This window comes from Ranitomeya variabilis, chromosome 6, assembly GCF_051348905.1.
Source record: "Ranitomeya variabilis isolate aRanVar5 chromosome 6, aRanVar5.hap1, whole genome shotgun sequence".
In the NCBI taxonomy this organism is placed as follows: Eukaryota; Metazoa; Chordata; class Amphibia; order Anura; family Dendrobatidae; genus Ranitomeya; species Ranitomeya variabilis.
Window position 1 is genome coordinate 82,102,243 of NC_135237.1, and position 24,511 is coordinate 82,126,753.

General features: G+C 45.3%; 1 protein-coding gene across 5 annotated transcripts; it reads left to right on the forward strand.

Moving 5' to 3' along the window:
- Positions 1-899: 899 nt before the first annotated feature.
- On the forward strand, positions 900-12,753 carry LOC143783462 (microtubule-associated serine/threonine-protein kinase 4-like). 5 transcript variants are annotated; one of them, XM_077271860.1, is made up of 22 exons: positions 900-1,176; positions 2,911-3,012; positions 3,463-3,556; positions 3,988-4,055; positions 4,405-4,490; positions 4,964-5,172; positions 5,956-6,085; positions 6,186-6,318; positions 6,465-6,630; positions 6,791-6,892; positions 7,130-7,252; positions 7,400-7,512; positions 7,600-7,691; positions 8,048-8,133; positions 10,500-10,580; positions 10,733-10,813; positions 10,967-11,047; positions 11,201-11,281; positions 11,435-11,515; positions 11,669-11,749; positions 11,902-11,982; positions 12,213-12,753. In XM_077271860.1, the coding sequence occupies exons 1-22, from the start codon at positions 949-951 to the stop codon at positions 12,308-12,310; spliced, it is 2,397 nt and encodes a 798-aa protein (XP_077127975.1). In that variant the 5' UTR covers positions 900-948; the 3' UTR covers positions 12,311-12,753. The 5 variants fall into 5 exon arrangements, with proteins under 5 accessions (XP_077127975.1, XP_077127978.1, XP_077127976.1 ...); XM_077271863.1 differs by lacking the exon at positions 11,902-11,982; XM_077271861.1 differs by lacking the exon at positions 11,201-11,281.
- The last annotated feature ends 11,758 nt before the right edge of the window (positions 12,754-24,511 follow it).

Consider the following 24,511-nt stretch of genomic DNA (forward strand, 5'->3'; position numbering starts at 1 on the left):
TGCTTATTTGCTATGTTATCTGTTGAATAAATCTGCTTTATTTTTTATACTTCCTGGTACTCGGCTTCCACAAAGCTTTATTGATAGAGTCATGTGTGGATTTTATGCAGTTTGTGTTTTTTTCCTCATCTTATGCAATTCAATGGATAAAATCTGCAAATAAATCTCAGTGTTAACGCAAGAAAAATGTATCCTGTATATTGTGGATTTCAGACACACATGCACAGCAGGTCATTTTATAGAGCGTATAAAAAATCACAGTGGGCATGAGATTTCTATAAATCCCATCCACTTTGTTGGGACTGTAAGAAGATGCATTTTTTATGTAGTGAAAATACTCAATGTGAGAACTTAACCATATACTGTAATATTATTATTATGAAATCTTATATTGGAAATATAGATAATAGTAAATTATTGATTTTCACCAGGTAGAATAAAATTAGTATTAGAGACCTCAATCTAGGGAAGGGGGAGGCGAAAGCATGGGCTTGAAACGCCAGGACTGGATTTTAGTCCCAGTCCATCCAAAAGTCACAATATCCAGAAAAAGTAAATGTTTACACAAGTGAAGGACATTTAGCGTTCAAACTCTGTTTAACATATTTTATGGGGGAAAGACAGATGTAAAAGCCGGCCTCACTGATCAAATCTATGGTTCTTCCCTCCATGCCTAAGTTTGAAACTGATGCTCAGCCTATGGTGTTGCCACGTTAATCATTATTGCTAGGCAACTTCCTTTTATGGTGAGATGTCCCTTTAAGATTGCATCACCAGATTCCTTGATGACATCACTGATGACATGTTAATACCCCACAAGATTCCGTTATTATGACATCATAATGCACCGCCACTATTTATCCAAGTTCTTACTGCCCAGGTGTCAGTGTTGTCAGTGATTGGCTGCGAAGCTGGTGATTATACTGACTGCGCTTGGATTTGTTTGAAATGTCTGGAATTTCTTCAGATAAACGTGAGGTGATGGCACTATTCAAGGAGATTCTTACCACCTATGCCCTTGACAATGTGCTACCACTACCCGATGGCGTCCTCAGCTTCACTTACCGGCTGGTTATGAAGCTTGTGAATGACTGCCTGACCAACTACTACCGAGATCGTATAAGCTCAGAATATCTTGAGCATGTACAGATGAACATGAGGACATTAGTACAACAGGTAAGCAACAAACAATCTGGGCAAAGCACATAAAATAATAATGGATAATATTCATAAATTCAATCTGGGGAAGGGGGCTGTGATAGCGTGGGCCTGCGTGCTCTAAAATGCCAGGGCTGAATTTTACTCCCAGTCCACCCTGGTCACAATATGTAAAAAAAAGTAAACGTTTACACATGTAAAAAATATTTAGCATCCAAAACCTGTTAATAATTTTTTGGGGAAAGACGGATATAAAATCCTGATCAGAAGCGTAAAGCCATGGTTTTCCCTCTTTCTCTGATTATGGTTCTGATGCTCAGCCCATAATGTTGCCACCTTAATTGTTACTAGAATGTTGCTAGTCAACTTCATTTTATGGTGAGATGCCTCTTTAACCCCTTCACCACCTTGCGATTTTCCATTTTTGTGCTTTTGTTTTTTTCCCCCCTTCTGAGAGCCATAACATTTTTTATCATCAATATAGCCTAGGAGGGCTTGTTTTTGCAGGCCGAGTTGTAATTTTAAATGACACCATAGATTACATATATTGTACTTGAAAATGGGAAAAAAAATTCAAGTGCGGTGAAATTGCAAAAAAGTACAATTCCACAATTTTGTTTTATTTAAAATGTTCTCTAAATGCTAAAACTGACCTGTAATATGATTCTACAGGTCAGTGCGAGAATGCAGATACCAAACATGTATAGGTTCTTTTTTAACTTAAGTGGTGAAAAACAAAATCTGAACGCCAGGCATGAGTCAGTGTTCATAAAAGATGATCAATGGACAGACATACTGGTCTTCTGCAGACCCCCGGCTGTCATGACCACTCATCGCAACCCCAGAATCATGTGACAAGGGCGCTGATGAGCGAGACTTGTGATACGGTTTCGATCAGCACGTCTTAAATGCCGTTGTCAGTTATTGACAGCGGCATTTAGTAGTTGACAGCCGAAATCCATCTGTATCTATTTGCGGGACATGACAGCTGATCACATCCACTGTCATGTGCGGGTAATGATGTGGGCTCTGGCGCTGCCTAAAAAAGACAGGGACACGACCTTGGACGTACCTATACTTTCAAAGTTGTAAATGAGTTAAGATTTCATCCCCGGATTCCATGATGACGTCACTAATGAAATGTTAACATTCCACCACAAGATTCCATGATGGCATCATAATGCACCGCCACTACTTACCCAAGTGCTTCCTGCCCAGGCGTCGTTGTCAGTGATTGGCTGCAAAGCTGGTGATATACTGACTGCGCTTGGATTTGTTAGAAATGTCTCGAATTTCTTCAGATAAATGTGAAGTGTTGGCACTATTCAAGGGGATTCTTACCACCTATGCCCTTGACATTGTGCTACCACTACCCGATGGCGTCCTCAGCTTCACTTACCGGCTGGTTATGAAGCTAGTGAGTGACTGCCTGACCAAATACCACCGAGGTCGTATAAGCTCAGAATATCTTGAGCATTTACAGATGAACATCAGGACATTAGTACAACAGGCAAGCAACAGACAAACTGGGCAAAGCACATAAAATAATAAAGAATAATATTTATAAAATGCAAAGTTTATTTACATGAAATATGTATTTTGGCCAAGAGCAATTTATCGCTTATACGAAATATCCATATATGTATTAATTGTAGCTGTAGATTGCAGGAGTAAAATGGTGACATAAATAGCGTCCTATATTCTCTACTTTCTCTCATAATTTTCCCCTTTTGTTTATTTCCATTTTTATAGGCGGAAGAAAGATCCCAGAGTGGAGATCTGGCCTTTTTTAAACAACTGGCCCAAAAGTTCCTGTATGTACTAGAGTATATAGCCCGCTCACTGAAGCATTTGGTAAGAATCCGTCATCTTCTATATCTCTTGTCTTTCTTCTCTGATCTTCCCCAGATTACTAGTCATATAGCAGAATTTCATATTTCTCATTTTAGAAGCCTCCCTGTCCGCTCCAGGCAGGTACAGGATATTTTATGGCCGCCTGTCTCTGCTCCATCCTCTATGGTGACAGTCTGTGCTGTACTCAGTGGTGCGGACCTTTCATATCACATCTGTCTCGCTTTATCTTCCTTCTTGTAAATGCTGCAGTTCTGGTAATAGATGTTATTGGAGACCTGTTGTATATACAACTCCCTTATACATTAATGTGGATTTACTGGACGGAGCGGCCTTGTATAGTCCACGCAATTCCACAATTATGTAAATCCAGGTTTAGTCCTTTCTGTCTTTTGTGTACGGTAATTTAGTATTTGTGAAAGTTATATTAATTGTACGTATTATATCCATCAGGAAACACCGGACGGTGACTCCAAAGAGGGGCAACACCGAAATATCGCTGACCCCAATACCAGTGAGCCAGGGCTAAAAACTGATCTGACTGAAGGTAAGCTGATCATCTCGTATTCCTACACACATTAATATTATGGAGACACCAGAGAATATATAAATTTACTCTTCACCCTCTGTATGAGGCCGGAGACGGCTCCTGGACCTCCTATAGACTATAATGGGGAGAGCTCATGCAATTCTGAAAACCCCTCTGGTTCTATCTTCTGGGATCTTCTCAGCCCCAAAATGCACAAAGAACCTCACAGGGTCTCCATTGAAGTCCTTGTCAGATCCCAAACAATCACACATTTATGGTAGAGTATATCTATCTATGAATGTGCCATAATTACATACAGTATGTGCAGAATATCCATATAACTAGTGTTATACCATTTACTTGTCTTTCCTTCCTTATATCGATGTGTTATGTATTAAGTATTGATATCATCTAATACATGATGTCTCATTATTTTATCATTATTTTAGACACAAGTGAGCCGGCAACTGCTGACGGTGGAATACCTGAGATACCAGAGATCCCCGAATCTGCCAGTGTAAGTATCAGAGAAGACATCTGTATATCATCCGATAGCGGGGTATGAATTACACATCACATGTTACACCCCATAGGACAGCGGGTTAACTCTATTGTTAATGTAGATTGGACCTATTATTATTCCTGTCTCCTCTGTGTGATGTCCCTTACCATCCCCTCCAGTACATTGATGTGTATGGAGGCTATCCCTATAATATAATAGTGTCTGGGGAGCGTCCTGCTTGTATCATGTCCTCTACATCTGCTGCAGTGTAATCAGCAGGGACATAATGGAGAGAAGTTCCTGCATCTGCAGCTTTTATTTTCCTGCAACTTTTATGTCTCATTGTCATTTCTTATTCTTCTAGGCCGTGATCAGATCATTGAGCCCTATGAATAAACCAAGGATGAGCGACTATACCCAGATCAAAGAGATCGGCAGTGGACTTTATGGGTGAGCTTTATGTATAAATTACATTCTTCCCAAATTCCTTCTGATGATGCCTCTGTCTATATGTCCTGCCTTAGGGAAATTCCTGTATATCAGTCCACATCTACTGTCAATGTTACTGGTTTCCAGGACCTGTGACATTTTTTTTTGTCCGATAGAGCTTAGTTAGGGATTATTTTTTGTTTTTTGTGTGGCGATTTGTTGTTGTTATAGACACCACTTTGCACTAGATCTAATCTACATCTAGTCATCTAGTCCACATCTATTGAACACTATTCAGCTCAGTTAGGATGTGATATGGATGAGAACCTCCCATAGATGATCATTCATGCTGAGTTATTTTGTGTATTTCCAGACATTGATTTCTAGTGACGGCCGTACATCTACTATTAACTATTAGTACAGAAGATCTTTTGACATATAGACAGACTGTTAGTAACAATTCTGTATAAATTATGGATTTTTCTCCTCTACAGGACCGTCGACTTGGTGCGTCATAAAGCCACAAAGAAGGTATTCGCTATGAAGAAACAAGCCAGGAGTAACCTGCATGATCCATTCCTTCTTAAAAAGGCCTATGTGGAAAGGGACATCGCAATATTCTCCGATTGTCCCTTTGTTGTCTCCACATTATGTTCCTTCCCAACTAAACACCATCTGTGTATGGTCATGGACTTTGAAGCAGGTAAGACCTATCCATTGTATCTATATCCAGCCCATATCTGCTTAAATATATAAAGGTCCCAATGTATTCATATTTCATTACTCTACATGCTCATAAGAACAGTTTAGGAGGATTACATCTTTCTGACAGATAATAGTTTTCATTGCTTCTTATTGCATACTTTTATGAAGTTGGGGCAACAAAAACACTGCAATGCCATCTGAGTTTATTATTTTTTTATTAATTATTTTGAAAGGAGAAAAAGTGATTTTTATATTAAATTTTTTTCCCCACAAATATTTTAATTATTATTTTTTTTAAATCTCCATAAGGGACCTGAATTTGCAATTATATAATCATATTTACTATGTACTGCAACATGGGTATTGCAGAATATGGTGAATATCTAGCTCCCCTATGAAGCCAAGCTACACACTGACCTTCACAGAAGTACCATAATGGCGAGGATAGTAGTCTTCCGCAGACACTCAGCAGCCATAGCAAACCACTGATATGGAATGGGGGCGATGAGAGCATAGAGCAGCTCGCCTCCAGGTCACCTGCTGTAAATGCCAATGTCTGAGATTCACAGTGCAATGTAAGAGGTTACCAGCAGGGGGCAGATCTGAGCTCGCTTTTTGTATAGGACTACTCTGCAGTATACAGTATACGCTCTACATCACACAGTGTGTCTCTATGATTGACTCCCTGCCCCAATGTCTCAGCTTATTTCTCATTCACACTCATCATGTGTAATTTACATTGTAACAAACCCTCACCTGTCATATTTGCTTTCTGCTCTAGGAGGAGACTGTGGAAGGTTTTCCAGTCCTTTACCCCTCGACTTGGCCCGCATCTACATTGCGGAAACGGTTCTTGCGGTGGAATATCTGCACAGCTATGGTGTGGTTCATCGAGACCTGAAGCCTGAAAAGTAAGTGAATACAGCAGTATAATAAAGGGAAAGACAGTTATAGTTTGGTATACAGTCTATGGGTTATTACTTAGGGCTGACAATATCTTTTCTTTCACAGTCTCATGATATCATCAACTGGACATATCAAAGTCACCGATTTTGGGATTTCAAGACTCGGACTCATGAGACCAACATCAGACATTTACAAGGCTCGAGCTAAAGACATCGCCAGAGAGTTCCATGATGATGGGGTTAGCTTTACATAAAAACTTATTCTTTACAGATCTGATCTATATCTGTTTCTCTGATATTTGCTCACATAGAAAACTTTTCCACTGATATTATTTGTCACAGTTATTTTCATTGATCATCTTCTCATTGTTCTGTTGGTTTCCAGATAACTGGCACTTATCATTATGTAGCCCCAGAAGTCATCTTACAGAAGGGCTATGGAAGGCATATTGACTGGTGGGCAATAGGGATCATCTTATATAAATTTCTTACCGGTCATGTGCCATTTAACGGAAGACACAAAAAACATATTTTCTATAGTATCCTCGCGGGTAAGTAAAATAATCTGAATGCTGTGTGATGCCATAGTAATTTGGTTCAGTTGTTAGGTTCATTCTTTGGTTTACTTACTTGTTGTTTTTGATCATTTTTTTTTAATGATAGTAAATGTAGAGACTTTCTTTTCTGTAATATTTACTTTTTATATAACAGATGACATCACTTTGAAAATTCAAAATTCTACTGATAATCCTGATGCTCAAGACTTCATGATTCAGCTGCTCAGAAAAGATCCAACACATAGACTTGGGACAGGTAATGTATATAGTAGTATTAATAATGATTTATTACTCCTCTGTGACCTGACAAATAGATAATTTCCATGAGGATCAGAACTGAGGTCTCTGATTTACCTTCTTGTCTATTCCCCATTCTTCATGCTGTGACTTATAGTATATTTTAGCTCTGCTGTGTCTTCAGTTTAGATTAACATAACATGCACAGTCTTCCTAACATTGTCTGGATCACTTTTTTCTTGTCTTCCTTTTCCAGGAGGAGCAAATGAGATCAAGAGTCATCCATTCCTGAGTGAGATAGATTTTGAGAACCTTCAAAATCTGAAGCCATTGTTTAGGCCAGATCTTAGTTCAGGGGAGGACACCCGCTACTTTCAATGTAAGTAGAATGAGACGTCATCTGGTTAAAGCTGCCTTTTGTCTTGTCTTTCATTTATGTAACAATATGTTCCCATCATTATTAGTAATAAGATGGTGACTGTCTGTGATTATATTAATAATCTCTGATAATACTTGTATTTTGTAGCTAGCATTAGGAGACCCAAATATACGTATTCAGATGAGGGTGACACAAGTGAGAAGGTCAGTGACTGGCCAGAAAGCTTAAACTATGTATCATCTTCTGAAAGACATTCTAAGGTATGTGATCTGTAAATCCACAAAACGATAACTAAAAATAGATTTAAAATACTGTATATATATTTAATTTTACTCTGTGCATTTTAGCTATATCCAACCAATACCAGGATGATGAGCAATGAAGATCACAAGCCATCTCCAGATTGTCCTTTAGAGACCAGCACAAAACACCCAGACGTGTGAGTAGATTAATATTACGGGGTATAGTACTGACATATCTTCAGAATACCAAATACAAGACGCATATGACACAATACTAAATCCAGAACCCACCAACCCATGATTGATCATAACTGTAGGGTCTGGCTTGTGATAACGCTGGTGATAACAGCTGATCATTGTGACCAGCCTTTCATTTCCAGTTCATTAAAGCCCTTTATTACTAGTTATTATTCATTCTTGCTGATAGAAGGCAGTCCTGTGCAAGGTATCCCCTCCATTTTGTCCAAGTGTCCTAATTGACCATACAGAAAGGAGACTTTTTATTTTTAATTGCTTTCACTTGTGATTTATTTATTTTTCTTTTACCAAACAGGCAGAAAGAATCTTCTTCTAGTACCAGTGATGGTGATAGTGAGTATTTCACTGCTAACAGCAAGACACCATCTCCCATATTGTCAGGTATGTGCAGGTCTATAGGACATCTTGTTATAGCCAATGATCAAAAAGTGTAATGTGAATGTTACATGAGGGCTCAGAAAATCACTGCTTTTTTGTGCCTTTAAAATAATCAACAATCCAACACTTCAATGTATAAAATTCTCACACTTTCGTGCTGTGCATTAAAAGACATAAAGGACCATACAGTCTGGTGCCTGATACTGATCATGAATACTGTGCCTATGGCTCAAACAGGCCTCAAACTAACCCCATATGTACCATTAATGTGACACAGATGTTTTAAGTAATGGACTATATGATAACGCTGGTGCAACTAATGTCATATTAAAGAGATCCTGTCACCAGATTTTTATCATATAACCTAAGACCAGCACCTTTCAGCTCTGTGTTACAGCATTCTGGAATTTCTGTATATAAGTCTCCAAGATGCCATGCAAAAAAATACATTTTATTATACTCACAAATGGGCATCACTGGTCTTAATCCAGAGCCTACTCTCTTCTTGCAATGCCGTTCTCCTTCTCTGCTTTGTGTGGGTGATGGGTCCTATGTAGTGTTGAGCATTCCGATGCTGCAAGTATCGGGTATCGGCCGATACTTGCTGTATCGGAATTCCGATACCGGGATTCCGATACTCTTGTGGTATCGGGTATCGGGTATCGGAACAACATTAATGTTAAAATGTGTAAAATAGAGAATTAAAATAAAAAATATCGCTATACTCACCTGTCCGACGCAGCCGGGACCTCAGCGCAGGAACCGGCAGCGTTGTTTGTTTAAAATTCCCGCTTTTACATGGTTACGCGAAGTCCCGGCTTGTGATTGGTCAGGGCGGCCATGTTGCCGGGCCGCGGACCAATCACAGCAAGCCGTGACGAAAATACGTCACGGCTTGCTGTGATTGGTCCGTGTCCCGGCAACATGGCCGCCATTAACCAATCACAAGCCGTGACGTCACGGGAGGCTGGAAACGCGCTCATTTTAAAAAGGGCGCGTGTCCAGCCTCCCGTGACGTCACGGCTTGTGATTGGTTGCGTCGCGGTCAACCAATCACAAGCCGGGAGGCTGGACACGCGCCCATTTCAAAATGAGCGCGTCCAGCCTCCCGGCTTGTGATTGGTTGATCGCGGCGCAACCAATCACAAGCCGTGACGTCACGGGAGGCTGGACACGCGCCCATTTCAAAATGAGCGCGTCCAGCCTCCCGGCTTGTGATTGGTTGATCGCGGCGCAACCAATCACAAGCCGTGACGTCACGGGAGGCTGGACACGCGCCCATTTCAAAATGAGCGCGTCCAGCCTCCCGGCTTGTGATTGGTTGATCGCGGCGCAACCAATCACAAGCCGTGACGTCACGGGAGGCTGGACACGCGCCCATTTTAAAATGAGCGCGTGTCCAGCCTCCCGTGACGTCCCGGCTTGTGATTGGTCAGGGCGGCCATATTGCCGGGACGCGGACCAATCACAGCAAGCCGTGACGTAATTTCGTCACGGCTTGCTGTGATTGGTCCGCGTCCCGGCAACATGGCCGACCTGACCAATCACAAGCCGGGAATTCACGTAACCAAGTAATAGCGCGATTTTTAAACAAACAACGCTGCCGGTTCCCTCGCTGAAGTCCCGGCTGCGTCGGACAGGTGAGTATAGCGATATTTTTTATTTTAATTCTTTCTTTTACACATTTATATGGTTCCCAGGGCCTGAAGGAGAGTTTCCTCTCCTTCAGACCCTGGGAACCATCAGGGATACCGTCCGATACTTGAGTCCCATTGACTTGTATTGGTATCGGGTATCGGTATCGGATTGGATTCCGATACTGTGACGGTATCGGCCGATACTTTCCGATACCGATACTTTCAAGTATCGGACGGTATCGCTCAACACTAGTCCTATGTCATCTACACAGTGTTCCCCCATCACGTTCCTGCGCAGGCACACTTCTCTCTGCCCTGCTGAAGGCAGATCAAAATACTGTAGTGTGCATGCGCCACCGCTTTTTGGCCCTTCCCCATGTATGTGCATTGCTTCCTGTGGTTGTAAAAACTCTGCAAAAATGCTGAAAGAACTGACATGATGCAGATTTCAAAAACACTGAGACTCTCAGATCTAGCTAGGAAAAAACCAAATGTCTGCATGAGATTTCTGACATCTCATAGCTTTTGCTATCACTGTAAAAAGTAGCTTACAATTTACATGCAAAAACGCAGCAAAAAGCTGCTAGTGACCATAGCCTTATGGTGCCATGCCAGAATCCCAGTACTGTAAGGTACAAAAATAAAATAACTCTACTAGATGAAGATATAAATCTAATCTCATAGGAGTTTATCATTGACTTGTTTTTCTTACTTTTTTATATGAATTTCCAGTTGAGAAGAAAAATAAATCTGTATTGAACCTGGGAGAAGAGCTAAACCCAGAAATAGTGGCAGAGACAAAACCTAGCAGAGGTAAGTGTGACAACAAGGTCTATGTTGTCTGATGTCGGCGACTAAGAATAATTCACGAGGAGGATATATTATATGTCAATGGTGGAATTTCACATCTATGACTAACAATGATTATTGACTTGTTTTTCTTACATTTTTACATGAATTTCCAGTTGAGACGACAAATACATCTGCAGTAAAACTGGGAGAAGAGCAAGACCCAGAAATAGTCGCAGAGACAAAACCTAGCAGAGGTAAGTGTGACAATAAGGTCTATGTTGTCTGATGTCGGTGACTGAAAGTGATTCACGAGGAGAATTTATTATATGTCAATGGTGGGATTTTCACATCTATGACTAACAATGATTATTGACTTGTTTTTCTTACATTTTTACATGAATTTCCAGTTGAGATGACAAATACATCTGCTGTAAAACTGGGAGAAGAGCAAGACCCAGAAATGGTCGCAGAGACAGAACCTAGCAGAGGTAAGTGTGACACTAAGGTCTATGTTGTCTGATGTCGGCGACTGAAAATGATTCACGAGGAGAATTTATTATATGTCAATGGTGGGATTTTCACATCTATGACTAACAATGATTATTGACTTGTTTTTCTTACATTTTTACATGAATTTCCAGTTGAGATGACAAATACATCTGCTGTAAAACTGGGAGAAGAGCAAGACCCAGAAATGGTCGCAGAGACACAACCTAGCAGAAGTAAGTGTGACACTAAGGTCTATGTTGTCTGATGTCGGCGACTGAAAATGATTCACGAGGAGGATATATTATATGTCAGTGGTGGGATTTTCACATCTATGACTAACAATGATTATTGACTTGTTTTTCTTACTTTTTTATATGAATTTCCAGTTGAGGCGAAAAATACATCTGCATTAAAACTGGGAGAAGAGCAAGACCCAAAAATAGTCGCAGAGACAGAACCCAGCAGAGGTAAGTGTGACAATAAGGTCTATGTTGTCTGATGTCGGTGACTGAAAGTGATTCACGAGGGGAATATGTTATATGTCAGTGGTGGGATTGTCACATCTATGACTAACAATGATTATTGACTTGTTTTTTTTACTTTTTTACATGAATTTCCAGTTGAGACAAAAAATACATCTGCATTAAAACTGGGAGAAGAGCAAGACCCAGATATAGTCCCAGAGACAGAACCCAGCAGAGGTAAGTGTGACAATAAGGTCTATGTTGTCTGATGTCGGTGATTGAGAATTATTCACGAGGAGGAGATGTTAACGCCCAGTGGTACGATTGCCACATGTATGATGACTGACAATGATCATTGACTTGTTTTTTTAACTTATATGAATTTCTAGTTGAGAAGAAAAACAAGTCTGCAATAAAACTGGTAGAAGAGCAAAATGCCAAAATAGTAGAAGAGCGAGAACCTAGAAGACGTAAGTGTGATAATAAAGTCTATGTTGTTTGATGTTGGCCAGTGAGAATAATTCATGTGGAGAAGATGTTATCTGTCAGTGGTGGGATTGTCACATGTTTGATGACTGACAATGATCCTGTTCCTCTGCACAGATAAGATTTGTCTACCCTCCTGCCATAATGACACCAAAGCAGTATCTTCTAATATGGAGTTCCATTACTTACATTAGTTTTATATCTCTTCTCATAGGTTCCATCTTCCGCCGGATTATATCATCCTGCCGGCGTGGATTATCTAGGGCTGCTCGCAGCATCAGAAAAAGATGCATTTTTCCAATCTGTCGTTAGGGCACCATATACATCTAGTGCCCTGAAGAAATACAGCAAGTCCATCATCAAAGCTGTACTTGGGCAGCACGGCGGCTCAGTGGTTAGCACTGTTGCTTTGCAGCACTGGGATCCTGGGTTTAAATGTCACCAAGGAAAACATCTGCAAGGAGTTTGTATGTTCTCCCCGTGTTTGCGTGGGTTTCCTCCGGGTTCTCCGGTTTCCTCCCACACTCCAAAGACATATAATGACAGGGAATTTTCTGTGGAATATGATGGCGCACAAATACATGTAATAAATAATACCTGTGCCGAAAGATTTCTAACATCTAACTGTGGCCTTCTGACCAGCAAAAAGCATCTGCAGAAGATGAAGGCTCCTTCAAGCACATCACATCATTCTTCCATGCAGTTCCTAATTTAAAAAAATTAAATAAAAAATTTGAATTAATGTTCCTTTGCAATAGAGTATTTCTGAAATATATGGCATACCAATACTGTCCGTCGTACATGTTTGAAGCACCCTCATGAAGTTTTGTTTTTTCACTAAACGTGTATTTACTGTAGTGTGGTGGGGTAATATACTTCCCTACTGCCGTCTTCTCTGGGATCAAGCTCTGTCCGGCTCCTCTTTTGTGTGATGTCATAGCTACATAATTACATACATAGGTTGAAAAAAGACCTAGGTCCATCAAGTTTAAACTGTCTCCAGCAATTGTCCATTTTGTCACTACATTAAATTTAACCCACAATGTTATGTGTATTGAGAAAATCATCCAGCCCTTCTTAAAAGCTGTTGTAGTGTCTGCCATTACTAGTTCTTGTGGTTGGGCATTCCACAGTCTGACTGCTCTAACTGTAAATAACCCTTTCCTATTTAGCTGTCGGAATCGCCTGTCATCGCTCTTCAGACACTTCGGCTCACTCTATGCTCTTGGTGTGGACCAAAAGTCTCTTCTATAATGCAAGCCTTTACAGTGTTAAAGCCACATTCGGGTTACATAGAGCACAGTGTGACCCGGTCTGTCTGGTGAGCGGTGACATCACTCAGAAGAGGAGCGAACGGCGCTAAATACCGGAGAACTTGGTGGTAGGTGAATACATACCTCCCAATTTTTGAAGATGGGAAAGAGGGACAAAGTTTGCAGCGCGCAACGCGCGCCGCGGCAAATCTTAGGCCATGCCTCTGACCACACCCATTCATAACTAGTCACACCCATATCCACGTCCCAACCACACCCATTTAGCACTGCTGATCACACTGTTTCATATACAATAATTATGAACAAAAAAATATGGCCACACAGTGCTCTATACTGTATAATGGCCACACATGATGCTCCATACTGTATATTGGCTGCACATGATGCTCCATACTGTATAATGACTGCACATGATGCTCCATACTGTATAATGACCGCACATGATGCTCCATACTGTATAATGACCCCACATGATGCTCCATACTGTATAATGACCGCACATGATGCTCCATACTGTATAATGACCGCACATGATGCTCCATACTGTATAATGACCGCACATGATGCTCCATACTGTATAATAACCGCACATGATGCTCCATACTGTATAATCGCCACACATGATGCTCCATACTCTATAATGACCCCACATGATGCTCCATACTGTATAATGACTGCACATGATGCTCCATACTGTATAATGACCCCACATGATGCTCCATACTGTATAATGACCGCACATGATGCTCAATACTGTATAATGACCACACATGATGCTCCATACTGTATAATGGCCCCACATGATGCTCCATTCTGTATAATGACCACACGTGATGCTCCATACTGTATAATGACCGCACATGATGCTCCATACTGTATATTGGCCGCACATGATACTTCGTACCGTATAATGGCCACACATAGCTACTCCTACACATGCGGCTGCGCTCCATACACTTTGCACACACTGCTCCGCTCCGTACACATGCTATCCGCTCCATACACCTCGTACACACGCGGCTCTGCTCCGTACACCTCGTACACACGCGGCTCTGCTCCGTACACCTCGTACACATTTAGCTCCACTCCGTACACCTCATACACACACGGCTCCGCTCCGTACACCTCATACACACACGGCTCTGCTCCGTACACCTCAAACACACGGCTCCGCTCCATACACCTCATACACACACGGCTCTGCTCCGTACACCTCTTACACACACGGCTCTGCTCCATACACCTCGTACACATTTATCTCTGCTCCATACACCTCGTACACATTTAGCTCCACTCCGTACACCTCATGCACACACGGCTCCGCTCCATACACCTCGTACACATTTATCTCCGCTCAATACACCTCGTACACATTCAGCTCTGCTCCATACACCTCATACACACACGGCTCCACTCCATACACCTCATACACACACGGCTCCACTCCATACACCTCAAACACACATGGCTCCACTCCATACACCTCATACACACACGGCTCCGCTTCGTACACCTCATACACACACGGCTCTGCTCCGTACACCTCATACACACATGGCTCCACTCCATACACGTCAAACACACACGGCTCCGCTCCATACACCTCGTACACATTCAGCTCCGCTCCATACACCTCGTACACATTCAGCTCTGCTCTATACACCTCGTACACATTTAGCTCTGCTCCATACACCTCGTACACATTCAGCTCTGCCCCATACACCTCATACACACACGGCTCTGCTCCATACACCGCATACACACAAGGCTCCGCTCCGTACACCTTATACACACGGCTCTGCTCTGTACACCTCATACACACATGGCTCCGCTCCATACACCTCATACATACACGGCTCTGCTCCATACACCTTGTACACATTCAGCTCTGCTCTATACACCTTGTACACATTTAGCTCCACTCCATACACTTCATACACACACACGGCTCTGCTCCATACACCTCATACACACACGGCTCCGCTCCATACACCTCATACACACATGGCTCCACTCCATATACCTCATACACACACGGCTCCACTCCATACACCTCATACACACACGGCTCCGCTCCATACACCTCATACACACCGGCTCCGCCCCATACACCTCATTCACACACGGTTCCACTCCTTACACCTCATACACACACGGCTCCACTCCATACACCTCATACACACACGGCTCTGTTCCATACACCTCATACACATGGCTCCGCTCCATACACCTCATACACACACGGCTCTGCTCCATACAACTCATACACATTTACCTCTGCTCCGTACACCTTGTACACATTCAGCTCCACTCCATACACCTCATACACACACGGCTCCGCTCCATACACCTCATACACACATGGCTCCACTCTATACACCTCATACACACACGGCTCCACTCCATACAGCTCATACACACACCGCTCCCCTCCATACACCTCATACACACACGGCTCTGCTCCATACACCTCGCACACACATGGCTCCGCTCCATACACCTCTTACACATTCAGCTTCGCTCCATACACCTAGCACACACACGGCTTTTTGACAGAAAAATAAAAAAAATGTATCTCTCTGGAAAGAAGGGGAACGAAAAACGAAAAGGAAAAATCGAAAAAAGCTCCGGTCATGAAGAGGTTAAAAACTTTACGTGGTACAGAATTTTGGAGCACATATTCGTATTCAGCATATCAAAATCTATAAGATGCAATACAATTTTCTCAGGGGACAAGAACTTCCCTGAAATTTGTTGTGCAGTGTTACTGTGGCACCCCAGGAGTTCGGGTACCACAGTAGTGCTGCCTTTCTCTCGGGGAGGATAGTGCTATGCCTGGAAATGAGAGGGATCTCTTTGGCAGGTAATCACACACACAACATCTTCTGAATCCAGGCCAGGAGGGGGAGCTCAAAACCCTGTATTAGGGCAGCTTCCCGGAATAAAGATCCTGGTTTGGAGGAGGAGCTAGTTTAGTCTGGATCAGACAGTCTGGAGAGCAGACAGGAAAGGAGCAGAGGAGAGATTTCATGGCTCAAGGAAGCTACAAGTAGGCCTTTGAGGAGCCAAAGCGCAAAAACCGGGTACCGAGAGCCCGAGGATGTGGGGAGCTGCAAGCCCCATAGCAGAACCAGAGGACACAGGATGACATGTATACTGCCCAAATTAAGCCTGTGGTACAGCAGAACCCTGGAGCCTGGAGTCACTGTGCAGAGACCCTAGAAGGAACGACTCAAGCTGCCTAGCCTACCATACAGGTACCTGTCCCAGGACAGGGGAAAGAACCAGGACCTTGTTAGGACATTACAGACAGCAAGGGACTATAGCAAGCGCAAAGTGGAAGGCTCCCAACCTGACTTGCCAAGGGGATTCCATTTGTTTCCGGGCTGCCTGGACTCCTAATATACCTGTTGCCAATGTAATAGTATGCAGGTACTGAGTATGTCTCCACGGAACAGACAGACCAACAGTTGAGGGGTTTAATAGCAGGAATCAGGTTCTCTTCGTCTGGAGGAAGCAATGGAAAATAACTAGCAATAAAACAGTGCAAAAATATGGGAGTCAAACAATATAACAGAATTAAGCAGGATTTCTTGAGAAAAGAACACTTATCAGTCTGATGAGGACTTGCTTGAAGGGTCGTCTTCTCCAACGTAGGCGCCTATAAACAGCGGCCTTGTTGTCCCTCTGTTGTCCGTGGGCTGAGTAGTCTCTAGGAGCCTGATGCCTGGGGTTTTGGGAGTTAATGTGGTATGCACAGGCTCTGAATCTTTAGCTTTTACAGCACAGCCAGGAATCAGGGGCTCTGCACTGTTAAGTCTCTGTACCAGGAATCAGGGGCTCTGCACTGTTAAGTCACTGTACCAGGAATCACAGTCTCTGTACTGATACCGCGGGGACCAGGGGGTCGAAGTCTCTGCACGGGCCAATGTCTCTACACGGGTCTCAAAGCGCCCCTCTCCAGTCACAGCAGAGTCCGCTTTCATGTACTCACAAGATGCAGTCTTTCTGGGCAGTCTCCCTCTATTTGTCCTCAGACCAGGAGTTCTCTCTCTCCCGGAGCGCAGCTGCACCCTGCTCTGACCGCTGCTCTGTCCCCTGCGCGCGTGCCTTTCCTGCTCTCTGCTCGCTTCCTTCCTGTCCCAGTCTCTAAGTCTGCCCCTTGGGGAACCTGCAGCACAGCTCAATGGTTCCAGGCACAGAGCCGAGAAGGTAACCACACCCAGACTCTTCTTGTGTTTTACCTCCTTACATTCCCCCCTCTTTCTGCTCACCATTCCACGGGCGAGATCTTCAGGAGTTCCTGTTGGCAATTTTCCAGTCCTTGCACAATCTGCTGCCAGATGATCTCGTCCTGATTGCTGCGAACAGGGGTTACACCAGCCGTTGAAAGTTCAGAGCGTCTCAAACCAGCAGGGGCAGTGGTGTGTCAACTGCTGTGGGAGGAGTCGAGGCTTCCTCCAATACGTTGGTAGTTTCAGGCACCAGCCCTGTTCCTGGGTTCCCTGGGAGAGATTTGGAGTCTTCCTCGTCTTCCACATCTACATTGATCACTGGCGCAGCCGGTGGGGGCGCTGGAGCCAATTGAACTGATTCAGGATCTCGAGACAAACATGGACGCAACATATTCCTGTGCAGTGTGCGGATGGGAGTCCCCTCTTCCATAACAGGCTGGACCTCATAAACGGGACCGCCGTTGCCGAGCCACTGCTTCACTCGGTACGGCCTTTTCTCCCACCGGTACTCTAGTTTATTGTGTGGGTGCTTTTCCCTCACTAAGACTCGGTCTCCAGGCCAAAGGGCTGTCCCCTTTTGAGGAGCTACCTGTGGATGTTCCAATTCTTGCAGCCGGTTCTGCACTAGACGTTGAATTGTCCGCAGTCGACGACGATGTTCTTGAACCCAGGAGTACACCCCCGTCCGTGGGTAGTCCTCCTCAGGTTCCAGCACCAGCTCATCCAGTCCCTTCCCGGGTTGGCCAAAGAACAGAGAGTAGGGGGTGAATCCGGTGGTGCTGTGTTTCCGATTGTTATACGCCCACACCAATTCAGGGACGGACTCAGTCCACTTCGCCTTCTGGTCCTCTTCCAGGGTCCTCAGCATTTGAATCAGAGTGCGGTTAAATCTTTCACAAGCCCCATTCCCCTGTGGATGATAAGGGGTGGTCCTGGACTTATCGATTTTGTACAGCTGGTGCAGCTCCTCCATCACTCTTCCTAGGAAGCAGGCGCCTTGATCAGAATGGATGCGCTTGGGACACCCATACACCTGTATGAAGTGTTTGCAGATTGTGTGAGCAGCAGACTCGGCAGTCTGGTCCCGCGTGGGCGTCACTACGGCAAATTTAGTAAAGTGGTCTATCATCACTAAACAATGCTCATAGCCTTGGTGTGCTGGTCCAATTGTCAAGTAATCTATTGCCAGTAGGTCCATGGGGCCAGAAGACCTCACCGTCTCTGTGGGAGCTCGTTGTTCTGGTGGTTTGACCAGCTCACAACTTCTGCATTGCTGACATACTTTCTCCACAATGTTCCTTAAGTGGGGGTGATAAAATAGGCACTGTAACCACTGGAAAGTTTTTTCTGGCCCAAAGTGTGCTCCTTAGCCACCTGGTCTATCAAGGACGAGGGAATCACCATCTGCCATACAAGACTGAGTTCTGTTTTCAGGAATACCTTCCGGTACAGGATACCATCCCGCAACTGGAGCCTCTCCCACTGGCATAGCATCTTCAGTACTTCAGGTGACATGGACCTCCTCTCATGCCGATTGGGCATTTGTTCAGACACGACCCACCTTCTCAACTGAGACAGCTCCGGATCCTCCTGCTGCACTCGGACCCACTCATCGCGGGGCTGCTCCAGCAAATTCACACAGGCCTCTTCCTGTTCAATTTCCCGCACCGCTGCCACCGTCCTGGCAGTCTCTCCAAAACCTGGAACCTCCACATCTTCCAGTTCTTCATCCTGGCTGGGTGCTGGTTTGCGATAGTTTACTCGGGAGAGGGCATCCGCATGAACATTCTCAGCTCCTCTTTTATACGAAATTCTGTATCGGAACTTGGCCATTCGGGCTACCCAACGTTGTTCTAGGGCACATAACTTGGCATTCTCGAGATGGGCCAACGGATTGTTATCGGTGCGTACATGAACTTCTGAGCCAGCCAGATATTCTGCGAACTTCTCAGCCATTGCCCACACCAGCGCCAACAACTCCAGCTTAAATGAACTGTAGTTTTCTGGATTCCTTTCCGAGTCATGCAAAGACCGACTAGCGTATGCAATGACGCGCTCTTTCCTGTCCTGCATCTGCGATAGTACGGCCCCGAGGCCCTGCAGGCTCCCATCAGTGTGCAAGATGAACGGTTGTGTGAAGTCAGCGTAGGCCAGCACGGGGACCTCCGTCAAAGCCTTCTTCAAAGCCAAGAATGCCTCCTCCTGATGCTTCCCCCACTGTATGTTCCTGTTTTTGGCGCAAGAGGGCACTCCCCTCAACAACTCTTGGAGTGGATTAGCAAGGCGGGTAAAGTCTTTTACAAAGCGTCTGAAGTATCCTGTGAGTCCCAGGAATGCACGCACATCTTTCACAGTTTTTGGAGTTGGCCACTCTTGTACCGCAGCGATCTTCTCCTGGGAAGGCCTCACCCCCTCAGCGGATACAACGTGTCCCAAGTATTCAATCTCGGTACGGAAGAGGTGACATTTCTGGGGTTCCACTTTCAAGCCATACTTCTGTAGCTGACTCAGAACTTGCTCTAGTCTCTGCAGATGCTCCTCAAAGGTGGGGGCAAAGACGATGATATCATCCAAGTAGATCAAAGTGACTTCAAAGTTCAGGTCTCCTAGACATCTGTCCATGAGTCGCTGAAATGTTCCCTGGGGTGTTTGCTAGGCCGAAGGGCATCCAGTTGAACTCATACAGTCCCATTGGAAGGATGAAAGCCGTCTGGGCTCGGTCTTGCTCAGACATAGGCACCTGCCAGTAGCCGCTGGCCAAGTCTTAAGTGGAGAAATATCTGGTATTCCCTAGTGCCATCAAGGACTCCTCTATCCTGGGCAGTGGGTACGAGTCCCGCACTGTGCAAGTGTTGAGCCGGCAATAGTCCACACAGAACCACAGGGACCCGTCTTTCTTTCTCACCAAGACTATAGGGGCAGCCCACGGGCTCTGACTCTCGCGTATAACTCCCTCCTTCAGCATGTGTGACAGCATTCCCTTCACCTCCTGATACATCTGTGGGGGTATTTGGCGGTACCGTTCCCGGATTGGTGCCGCATCCCCGGTGGGTATCTCGTGGGTGATGGCTGTTGTACGTCCAAAGTCATCTTCATCTTTGGCGAACGCATCCTGAAATTTCCCCAATACGGTTTCCACCTAAGGTACCTGCTGCGGAGTAAGTTCTGACAGCTCCGCCTTCATGCGTTCCAGTATCTGGCGCCCTTCTTGCAGTAATCTGGGGTCCGGAGCTGCCTCCGCTTTGACGGTCACCAGCCATGGATCTTCTGGCCTTGCTGTCAGCTCTACCGCCTCAGTGGGGACCAACTCGTCTGGGAGGCCCAGGACTTGAGTGACTTCACTTCTAGGGGGCAAAGTTGTATCTGTCTCCCCCAAATTGATGCAGCGCACAAGGACAGTTCCAACCCGCACTGTAGCCAGGGACCCTGCGACCAATATTCCTGACAGCAGCTGGTCGGCTCTGCTGGGCTCAATTTGGACTTCGACCCCTTCCAGCGGGATGCCAGCTCGTACAGGCAGGGGAAGCACCGTCTGCCCAGGGGGCAACACTCGATTGACTGAGGTGGGGGCGACGACTTTACCAAGTTCCTTTCCATTGCTGTATGCTTCCCGGACCTGGGCGGTCCGTATCAGTTGTTGAAAGACCCTTCTCTGGGGGCTTTGGTCCCTCCATTGTTGCAGGAACTGTTCTGGGGTCTCGTTGAAAACAAGGCTTCCGAGGTCTTTTAACACATTCATGCCCAGGGTCACGGTATGGTCTTTAGCTACCTCTCCATCCACCAGTACCACCCCTGTTCTCCCGAGGTCTTTTCCGCAGACCTCTATGTTCATCCATACCACCCCTATGACCGGGATGGGCAAGTGATTGGCCGCCATAAGTTTGATCACAGGGCCCCATTCGGGCCGTAGCGCCTCTGTGAAGTGACGGCGGAAATATCTCTCAGGCATGGTGGTCACTTGTGAGCCAGTGTCTATCAAGCATCGTACTGCTCTTCCATTGATTTCTGCCCAGACCAGAGGGCACGTGGAAACAAGGCTGTGGGGACTTTTACTCCTCCTCCTCTGTTCTTCCCGCTCTGAGTGGTGCCCCTCAAGCTCAGAGCCACCTAGTTCAAAGAAGGGCGCGGGATGGTCGTCTCCGCTGGGGACACCATCGAGCATTGTGGCCGGATTCTCCACAAGTGTAGCATATAAGAGGGCTTCTCCTTCTGGTAGTTTCACCCTCCCTTCGGGGGGCAGCTTCTCTGTCTCGCACCAGAGAGCGGTGGTGGTTACCTCCCCGCTCTGCACCCTTCCTACCAGTGCGGTCACTCCCTGTTCTTGTTCTCGCACACGCGCCTCACTGCCAACCTCAGAGAAAGTCATGTCTGGCTTTACTTGCATGTGCTCTCGCAGTGCCTGTTTCATCATTGCATCATGCAGTCCTGTCACTAGCTGATCTCTGAGCACCACATCGACTGACCCAACCCCTACACCGTCCTTTCGTCTGATAGCAGTGTGAAGCTCTTGTAAGGCATTCATGAATTGGGTCACGGTCTCCCCCTCCCGTTGTACCCGGTGAAACAGTCGCATGCGAAGTTCCCTTACATCAGTGGGGTCCCCATGCGGCTCCTCAAGTATGCGCAGCACTTTGTCCAGGGTATCTCTCTCCCGGGGGGACCTATGCATGACAGAATCCCGTGCCTCCCCCTCCAGGGCCATCAATGCAATTTCTGACTCCAGGGCTGGTGTCATGGGATGCATCCACATCATTCCCTGGATACGTTCCGTCCAACTCCACAGCATTACATTGTTCCCAGTGAACCTTGGCAAATTATTCAACATGGCTCCCAGGCAAATGCTAGACCTGGGAACTTCCCCAGCTGCTTGGTCTGCCCTGTCCGCGCTACCATGTGACATCCTGCCAACTACGCCAAATGTAATAGTATGCAGGTACTAAGTATGTCACCATGGAACAGACAGACCAACAGTTGAGGGGTTTAATAGCAGGAATCAGGTTCTCCTCGCCGGGAGGAAGCAATGGAAAATAACTAGCAATAAAACAGTGCTTGAAGGGTCGTCTTCTCCAACGTAGGCGCCGAGAAACAGCGGCACTTGTCGTCCCTCTGTTGTCCGTGGGCTGAGTAGTCTCTAGGAGCCTGATGCCTGGGGTTTTGGGAGTTAATGTGGTATGCACAGGCTCTGAGTCTTTAGCTTTTACAGCACAGCCAGGAATCAGGGGCTCTGCACTGTTAAGTTTCTGTACCAGGAATCAGGGGCTCTGCACTGTTAAGTCACTGTACCAGGAATCACAGTCTCTGTACTGATACCGCGGGGACCAGGGGATCGGAGTCTCTGCACGGGCCAATGTCTCTACACGGGTCTCAAAGCGCCCCTCTCCAGTCAAAGCAGAGTCCGCTTTCATGTACTCACAAGATGCAGTCTATCTGGGCAGTCTCCCTCTATTTGTCCTCAGACCAGGAGCTCTCTCTCTCCTGGAGCGCAGCTGCACCCTGCTCTGACCGCTGCTCACGCTGCTCTGTCCCCTGCGCGTGTGCCTTTCCCGCTCTCTGTCCGCTTCCTTCCTGTCCCAGTCTCTAAGTCTGCTCCTTGGGGAACCTGCAGCACAGCTCAATGGTTCCAGGCACAGAGCCGAGAAGGTAACCGCCCCCAGACTCTTCTTGTGTTTTACCTCCTTACACTGATACCCTGGACTGTGGCCTGCCAACTACAGTAAACCAGGTGAAGACTTTACAACTTGTGTCCTTTACTCATTGACCGGCAAACACCATCATCACCATACACTCTAAGACCCCTGGGGACCTCGCTTCACCTGTGGGAAGCATCACCATCATTGCTGCAATAACATCCCCCAGAGGACCCCTTTAAAGCAGCATCGGTCCCCCAATTGACCAAACACCACAGGTGGCATCACGACAGACTTATTCACAATTCCCTTTAACCCCTTCACCCCCGGAGCTTTTTCCGTTTTTTCATTTTCGTTTTTCGCTCCCCACCTTCCCAGAGCCATAACTTTTTTATTTTTCCGTCAATTTGGCCATATGAGGGCTTATTTTTTGCGGGACGAGTTGTACTTTTGAACGACATCATTGGTTTTACCATGTCGTGTACTAGAAAACGGGAAAAAAATTCCAAGTGCGGTGAAATTGCAAAAAAAGTGCAATCCCACACTTGTTTTTTGGTTGGCTTTTTTGCTAGGTTCACTAAATGCTAAAACTGACGTTTTGTTATGATTCTCCAGGTCATTACGAGTTCATAGACACCTAACATGGCTAAGTTATTTTTTACCTAAGTGGTGAAAAAAAATTCCAAACTTTGCTAAAAAAAAATAAAAAAATTGCGCCATTTTCCGATACTCGTAGCGCCTTTATTTTTCATGATCTGGGGTCGGTTGAGAGCTTATTTTTTGCGTGCTGAGACGGCGTTTTTAATGATACCATTTTGGTGCAGATATGTTCTTTTGATCACCCGTTATTGCATTTTAATGCAATGTCGCCGCGACCAAAAAAACGTAATTCTGGCGTTTCGATTTTTTTTCTTGTTACGATGTTTAGCGATCAGGTTAATGCTTTTTTTTTTATTGATAGATCGGGCGATTCTGAACGCGGCGATACCAAATATGTGTAGATTTTTTTTTTTTTTTAATTGATTTATTGATTGGGGCGAAAGGGGGGTGATTTAAACTTTTATGTTTTTTTTTATTTTTCTCACATTTTTTTAAAATTTTTTTTTTACTTTTGCCATGCTTCAATAGCCTCCATGGGAGGCTAGAAGCACGCACAACGCGATTGCCTCTGCTATGTAGCAGCGATCATAAGATCGCTGCTATACAGCAGAAATGCAGGTGTGCTGTGAGCGCCGACCACAGGGGGGCGCTCACAGCAGGCCGGCATCAGTAACCATAGAGGTCTCAAGGACCTCTATGGTTGCCTTCCTGATGCATCGCCGACCCCCGATCATGTGATGGGGGTCGGCGATTATGTCATTTCCGGCCGCCCGGCCG